General features: G+C 40.2%; 2 protein-coding genes across 2 annotated transcripts in view; both read right to left on the bottom strand.

The window, feature by feature from the left end:
- Nucleotides 1-712, bottom strand: part of zbtb8a (zinc finger and BTB domain containing 8A) — a 3,942-nt gene extending 3,230 nt beyond the window's left edge. The window contains exon 1 of the mRNA XM_037694853.1: nt 613-712. Within this exon, the coding sequence (XP_037550781.1) occupies nt 613-683 (71 nt within the window). The 5' untranslated portion in view covers nt 684-712. The remainder of the gene's footprint in view (nt 1-612) is intronic.
- An 889-nt stretch (nt 713-1,601) lies between these two features.
- Nucleotides 1,602-4,699, bottom strand: gale (UDP-galactose-4-epimerase). The gene is made up of 11 exons (XM_037695555.1): nt 4,547-4,699; nt 3,992-4,121; nt 3,780-3,895; nt 3,384-3,497; nt 2,873-3,049; nt 2,678-2,791; nt 2,526-2,592; nt 2,347-2,432; nt 2,170-2,247; nt 1,826-1,940; nt 1,602-1,698 (listed from the first exon to the last, which is right to left on the bottom strand). The coding sequence occupies exons 2-11, from the start codon at nt 4,110-4,112 to the stop codon at nt 1,634-1,636; spliced, it is 1,053 nt and encodes a 350-aa protein (XP_037551483.1). The 5' UTR covers nt 4,113-4,121; nt 4,547-4,699; the 3' UTR covers nt 1,602-1,633.
- Nucleotides 4,700-8,309: the final 3,610 nt, after the last annotated feature.

An 8,309-nucleotide genomic window follows, 5' to 3' on the forward strand; every position in this document is an offset into this window, starting at 1 on the left:
ATATATATATATATATATATATATATATATATATATATATAAGTAATCACCATCATCATGAAATAGATGACACGCGTTTTAATTCGCGTCGCAAAAGCAACCTTATAGAAATCAGGAGGCTCTGCAGCGCCCGACAGTCCTCGATGAAACGCCCGCCGCAGCGATCCGGAGTCCCCGTTTACAAGCATGTGAACCTAGAGCGATGTGAACCAGAGCCTTCCTCCTTAAACCCCGGCATCGTTTGACCTACAAAGCGCCTCGGTCGTGCTGCAGTCCTGCGAGGGGGAAAGCGGGCAGCGCCGCACCGGAGCAGCCCAGTCTGTCCTGGAGCGACGCCCACTTCAGGCTTCAGCCGCGCCACACAATGGAGAAAACAAACGAACCTCCGGCTGCTGAGCACGCTGCGAGCAGAAATACACCAACACCTGAAGATAGGACGCTCAAAAACGCCCGGTTTTATCCCCACCCACCCCCCCTCGCACTTCACGCCGGAGGTCCCGAGCAGCGCGGAGGATTCGCCTGCTGCACCCAGCGAGAGGCTCCTTCTCAGGCGAGAGGTGTCGGCGAGACCCGCTTACGCCCCACTCCCAGACAAAAACCATCGATACTCACTGGTGGCTCGATTCACCCGGCGCCCGATAGTGTCTACTCGCCCCCAAATCTGCCACCATATCCATTTTCATTGATTGTTTTTTTTTATTTATACTTTCACCCTCCCTGCTCCTGTTTTCCCTCCCACCCCCGGTCCAGGGTCCACAGGCACTTCCTGCTCAGCCCTAAAGACCGAAACCCGGTCAGCGCGACTGGAGCTCCGTGCTGACGTGGGTGTTTATTAACAGGGTGCCCCGAAGGTTCAAGGAGCCATTTAAAGCCCCAGCGTCCCTCTAAAACCACCACTGAACACCCCCAGTGGAAAAAAATACATAAAAATCAGCAGACACCACACAGGTCGAAATGGATCAGTAAGAACAAAAATGTTGCTTTTATTTTTTTTGAAATATCTTTATTTTTTTCATTGCCATGGACGATACATTTATATGAATCCCTCACTAAACCTGAAATTACAGGACAAAAACATGTTTCATTCCCTGTAAATGACTTGAAAATAAACTCAAAAATAAGAAAAGCAAACATTCAGTGATATATTTCACTCGAGGCCTGAGAATGTGTTAAAGGTACTCATTGCTGTCATTCAGAGCAGGCTGGGGGAAAAGTAACAAAACTGCACAATATTTTTTTTTCCTTCATATTGATCCTAAATGAAACATTTGTAATGAACACTTGACAATATTTACCTGTAGAATCAGCTGGAAAGACTAAATTAGCTCAATACAACGTCCAAAAAAAAAAAAAAAAAAAAAAAAAAGGAGCAGTTTGGGATCAAGACATCAGAACATTTTAATGTACCGATATGCTCAAAAGGGCTTTGTTTACATTGAGTGTGGACCCGCATTTCAGAATTGTGTATCTGGAAAATAACTGGAATAATTTTTTTCAATCTGCACTATTTGATGCAGTTTGGGATAAATATTTATGTTTGGTTTCGCAGTTTGCAATGAATACCTTTAACATGATAGATTTTAGACAGTTTATTTTTTTTTTGGGGGGGGGGGGTTGTAAACAAGCAGCTGCATCAAGACGCAGTGCCGCTGGAGAATCCTGTGGGGTTCTTGGACTGCCAGCGCCACAGATCCTCACCTATTAAAAAAAAAAAAAAGGCAGATTAGTAAATTATTGAGAAGTCTTTCAGCATTAATCTGTGGCTATAAATGACTTGTAGTGTGTGCGTGTTGCAGGAGTTGTTTATCGGTGTAGCTATGCTTACACATTCTGTCCAAGTCGAACTGAGCCTTCCAGCCCAGCTCCTTCTCAGCCAGTTGAGGGTCAGCGAAACAAGATGCTACGTCTCCTCCTCTACGAGGTGCAATCTTGTACGAAATCTATATTTTTTTAAAAATGAACAAAAAACAAACAAAAAAAAAAACAAACATGCTCATTACATTTAAAAAGGCATAAACTGACATTTACGTAGACACCATCCTCATCTTACACTCTCAGAATAACAATCACGTTCAATCCTTCACAAAAGGACACAAAACTACCAAAAAATAAAAAAATAAAAAAAATCTGGATTTAAGTGGGGAGCAGAAGGGCTCTTTGGTGACTCACCTCCCTCCCTGATGCCTTCTCCATCGCTTTCACCATCTGGAGCACAGAGTAACCATTTCCTGTTCCAAGGTTGTAAACCTGCAAACAGAAAAAAAAAAAGAAAAAGAAAAATGAGCAACTGGAAATTTATGCAGTTTGCACAAATTAAAAACAAATAAACGTTTAACTCAAATGCACCTTGCATCCACAGCTGTCCTTCAACTTTTTCAAAGCGGCTATGTGTCCCTTTGCCAGATCTACAACATGAATGTAATCACGCACACCTAAGAATAGTTAAAAGAAAAAAAAAAAAAGTTAGCACGATTGTCATCATTTGTTTATTTAGGAACAAATAAAATCAAGAGCGATGCCGTTACCTGTGCCATCAACCGTGTTGTAGTCATTTCCAAACACACTGAGAAACTCTCTCCTTCCAACTGCCACCTGTGAGCGTCATAAACTGGGGTTTAATGGGACGACAGCGGAGCGTGTATTCATAAAGGCTGCAGTTCGGGGCGATTTTGTTAACCTGAGCAACGTATGGCAGCAAGTTGTTTGGGATACCCTGAGGATCCTCGCCAATCATACCAGAATTATGAGCGCCGATGGGGTTGAAATAACGAAGCAGCACCGCGTTCCAGTCCTGTATGCACAGAGGTGATGACAACAACAAGCTGACAGGAGCAATGCAGCTCTGAATGCGTTTCAACATTGTGATGAGCACCTTCTCCGCTTTACAGTGGTCCTTGATCATCTCCTCGATGAAGTACTTGGTCTTGCCGTAGGGGTTGGTGCAGGCCCCTACAGGGTGATGCTCATCTATTGGAAGGCGCTGGGGGTCTCCGTAAACTGTGGCCGAGCTGCTGAAGACCAGATTGTGCACCTTGTGAGCCTGCATCACCTGAGAGACATGCAGATGCACACAAACACGGCACAAACATACAGTCAGCAGGCCAGCACACACGCCTTCATGAAATGGCCAGGCATGAAAGGTTTGATTTCAGCAGACGGGTGAGCTTCGAACATTAAAAACAAATACAGGTAGTGCTGTTAGCAAACTTGGTTTCAAATAATGCATGTAGCTTAAAGGGGGGAGATTAGCACACAAACAGCTCAGTTAAGGAAAACAAAACAAAAAAAAGGTGGAACATGCAAAAAGAATAAAAAAAAAACAAACAAACGCAAAGAAGATGATCGTGTCAAATCAGATGAGGAAGGTGCAAAATTAAACTGACCTCAAGTAAATTTATGGAAGCAGTGAGGTTGACTCTGTAGTACCGCAGCGGCTGCTCCACGGACTCCCCGACCGCCTTCAAGCCAGCAAAGTGCATCACAGCACTGAAGGAATGCTGCGTCGCAGATTTACACGTCAATACATAATAGAAACGCGTTACACTTTTAAAAGAATTCTTTGACGCCAACAGTTTTTTTTTTTTTTTGTTCCTAAAAACGAATCTTTCAACTAATGCCGACATAATGAAATCTAGCTCAAACACTAAATTTATTCAGGTCGTTTAAAAACAGATAAGGCAGATAAAATGGCCACTACTGCAGATGTCTATCCTGAAGTTAAATTGGTAATTAAGGAGTTGAATCAGCTCCAACGAGCAGGGCTGTATTAACATTCTGACCTTTTCGAAGAGTTTTTCCAAGCCGGGGCGGTCCAGAAGGTCGAGATTGTGAAACTCGATGCTAGTGTTCAGAATCGTTTCTATTCTTCGTATGCTCTCCGGCACCCCCCCCTCTCCTGCACACAGTGACAACAGGTATTGCTGTAATGACCTGTTGGACTCGTTACTTAATGATAACTTTGAAAGAATATTCCTCTGGTGATGGTTCTCACCTTTTACAGCGTTACTAAAGTTATCTACCACGACTGGCTGGAATCCGGCTTCAATGAGCTCCACCACACAGTGACTCCCGATGTATCCAGCTCCACCCGTGACCAGCACCTTCTCTGCCATCTTCAGGGTCTGTCACAAACAGATTTATTATTCAGCAATCCCTTCAATTACTGTTTTTTTAGTGGCTTCAGCTCTGCCTGATCCCCTCTGAACACATTGTTAAATCCAATCGACAGGTACGTGACTCACCTGTACAACAGGTCAGAACATTAAACCTGTCCAACTACATGGAACAATATCATAAAAGCAATGTGTGGTTAGCAGCCATTTATATATTCATATAGTGAGCATGCATTTTTTTGTTTTAATTAAAAAGTGTAAATCTGGTACTTCCTTCTCTTACTGTCTCATAGTTTTATTTCCTTAAGATTAAGTGTGTCAGCAAATCTTAAAAAAAAAAAAAAAAAAAGCTTACAAACTGAACTCTGAACACACAAACACTTAAAGTTTAACCACAGCCTGCTCACATTTCAAGCTGTGTGTAAAATACTCACCAAATGTTGATGTAAAGAAGCTAAATAGTCGCTGCCGGCAGAGTTTGGTAGTGAAACGGTGAGTTTAGCGTCAAACTCAAGATTTTATCTGTGTCTTCATTCAGAAAAGGCTTCTCTTCTTTAAGAAAAGTCACAACTTCCTGGTAAACGTGGAGGAGCGTTAAGTAAGCGATTAATGCGCAGCTTCCGGTATGCGCGTCTTCAAATTAAAATAATAAGCGTAGCTAAATGTAAAAATAAACTTCTAAAGATTATTTTAGTTTGAAATAAATTGTTGTAATACATAATAAATTATATATTTTAATTATAAATTTAAATAAATCGTATTGTTTCTATAAAAATATTGTGCTTAGATTTTATTTTGAAGCAAAAACAGAATGTAGTGACGCGTCAATGAGAAACTTTACGGTGACTGGTACGTGGGTTCGTCACGTACTATGACGTCAAAGGGTAGAAAAATAAAACCACGCCCCTGTGCAGGCACACAGGGAAGTGTTTGTTCTGAGCATCCACCTCTGGCACACCTCAGATGGCAAAAGAAAAAGTGCCACGTTTCTAAAAGCAGTCTTTTGCAGCAGAGGCAGTTCTGCTGAATTAGACCAACATTAAGTGTAAATGATAGTTTTCCTGCCCCAGACAGGCGTTCAAGAGAAAGTTTAATGTCGCTGTGTTGTTATCAATAACCATATGCACTCATTGTCTTAACATGAAAATTTAACACCTGGGTTTACAAAAATACAAAATTCTTTTTTATTTTTTTCAAAAATAAAAAACTGGTTACCGGTTCACTTTCGAATCCAGTTCAAAATCCTCATGTATGTCTACAAATCACTGAACAGTGTATTCTGATTTACCTCATTTTGTATTTTGCTTTGTGTGTTACCTGTTGTTTTGTCTGTACAGCACTTTGGTTGGCCTTGTTGCTGTTTTAAGTGCTTTATAAATAAAGTGGTATGGTATGGTAAAAATAAACCCAAAGGCTTATAAGATAACTTAATTGGATCTTTTTCTTATAAACTTTCTCTTAAATCTGAAAATGGTGACAACAAATGACTTTTTTTTTACATTTTAAGAGCTTGGTTTTTGTAAATAAGGCTACTTTTAAACTAAACTTAACTTGTGTGTTGTTACTTATTTATCAGGTCTCTAGTAAATGAGTCCCTGAGGCTCAATGGGATTAACCTGTCTAAATAAAGGTTGAATGAACGGATTAAACAAATTTATTCACCTCCAGACGCAGGAAGAGGGACACCTGCATCATGAAGGACCCCACTCACCCAGCACACACTGCTTCCCTCAGGCAGAAGGTTGAGGAGCACAAGTGTAGAACCACTAGGTTGAGGAACAGCTTCTACCAGGAGGCTGTTAGACTCATGAATCCCTAATCAGGACTATCACTTTGAAAATTACTGTGAAAAAAAATCACTATGAAAACAAATCACTGTAATGCCACTTGATTGTTGATATGTGCTGCTGACTATCCATGAAGCTGATTTATTTCATGTTGCTGTGTTCATTCATCCTCATCGGCTCACACAGACTCGTGTTCATGCTGCTGTTATTTGGCACATTGTTTTGTACTATGAGTGCTTAGTGTATTCTTAGTTTAGCATATGTCTTAGTACATATCTTAGATCTTTTTACTGTTTTTCTTTACAATTTGTTTTTTTGTTGGATGTAACTGTGACCCTGTGTACATTAGATACACCACATGTACCACATGTGGTGTGAATAACAATAACGCCACCTTGACGATGTACTGAATATGAGCTTTTGCTCCTATTTCACAAATATTTCATTGTTAAAATCAGTTAACGGAGAATTTTTTAAAACATAAATAGTTAATCACTACATTTATTCTGTTTCTCTTTGTTTCAAACAGTGGTGTGTTTGCTTTCATTTAAATTTAAATCAATTTCCCTGTGTTGGAAAAACCGTTTGACTGAGTCTCATGTTCAGGAACATTTACTTACTTCCCACACTTTATATTTAAAATGTATCTGCAAATAATAAATGTTTGTGTCCCACAAACCGTGCATATGTTTTCTATCCTGTGTCATTTCTGAAGCCAGGGTGACAGACTGGCCTGGGCACTTGAATAAAGCCAGCAGAAATCTGAGCAAAGAAACATAAAAGCCAACAGATGTCTGCGAGATGGAGCTTGCTTCCTTCCTTTGCTGCAAATGCTGTTTCTTGCTTAGTGAGGAATTTGGATCAGATGGAGAAATTTGAAGAGGGTAAACAACTCGGCGATATGATTCAGCGGGGGTATAGAGTAATAAGAAGAGAAACCACTCAGAAGAAGACCGCACATAAGCAAGAATTTAAAACTAGGTCGAGAAACTGGAGTGACATCTTTTATATGAATGCAATTTATTTTAGAACTATATTGCTTTTGCTTTATGTGGCTTCAGTTTGTTTCTTCAGAATGTATTTCTGACTTTGATAAGTGTTTTGAAGTAAACGTGCACCTGTTCCTTCACCTGATGCCTCGCAAAACAGAGTGGCTGTGAGAAGGAGGCAAAATGTGTAGGGAACATCTAGAAAAATCTGTCCAAATACAGAGAGAAGCCTTGTTTAACACGGCCGCCACAGCTAATCCATCCATCCATCCATCCATCCATTATCTTTACCCGCTTCTTCCTTTTTGGGTCGCGGCCACAGCTAATCAACTTTAACTAACAGAAAAATGACTCTGAGTTAATTTGACAGATACTGAGCTAAAATTTGTTGTTGCTGCAGCTGAGAGTCATTCCCAATACATACAATGGTGGTTTAAAGTTTGTGAACCCTTTAGAAATTTCTATTATAGACATTTTTTTTTTCTGCAAAAACATGACCTAAAACATCATCAGATTTTTATATAAATCTTTAAAGAGAACCCAATTAAAGAAATGAGACAAAAATATTTTACCTGGTCATTTATTTATTGAGGAAAATGATCCAATATTACATATTTGTGAATTTAAAAAATAGGGATCTATCAAAGTCGGCTCTTCACAACATGTTTGTGGAAGTGTATCATGGAATGAACAAATAAGATTTCTGAGGACCTCTGATGCTCATCAGGCTGGAAAAGTTTACAAAACCATATCTAAAGAGTTTGGACTCCACCGATCCACAGTCAGACAGATTGTGTACAAATAGAGGAAATTCAAGACCATTGTTATCCTCCTCAGGAGTGGTTGACCAACAAAGATCAATAGTCGGCGAGGTAACAAAGGACCCCAGGGTAACTTCTAAGCAACTGAAGGCCTCTCTCACATTGGCTAAAGTGAATGTTCATGAGTCCACCATCAGGAGAACACTGAACAACAATGGTGTGTACGGCAGGTTTGCAAGGAGGAAGCCACTGCTCTCCAAAACGAATATTGCTGCTCGTCTGCAGTTCACTGCAGATCACATGAACAAGCCAGAAGACTGTTGGAAGAATGTTTTGTGGCTGGATGAGACCAAAATATAACTTTTTGGTTTAGTTGATAAGTGTTATGTTTGGAGAAAGGAAAACACTGCATTTCTGCAGAAGAACCTCATCTCATCTGTGAAACATGGAGGTGGTAGTATCATGGTCTAATAATTAATTAATAGTTAATTGATCTATTAACATTTGATGATGCTTATATCATATCTATACAGAAATATAGAAAATTCAAAAGGGTTCACAAACGTTCAAGCACCACTGTAAGTGTTGACTGCAGTCATTTCAATTCTCTTGACAAAAGTCCACCACCATCTGTCCTTCCTGGTTTCTTTCCTTGACACC

This window comes from Nematolebias whitei, chromosome 21 (assembly GCF_014905685.2).
Source record: "Nematolebias whitei isolate Nwh7 chromosome 21, NemWhi1, whole genome shotgun sequence".
NCBI lineage: Eukaryota > Metazoa > Chordata > Actinopteri > Cyprinodontiformes > Rivulidae > Nematolebias > Nematolebias whitei.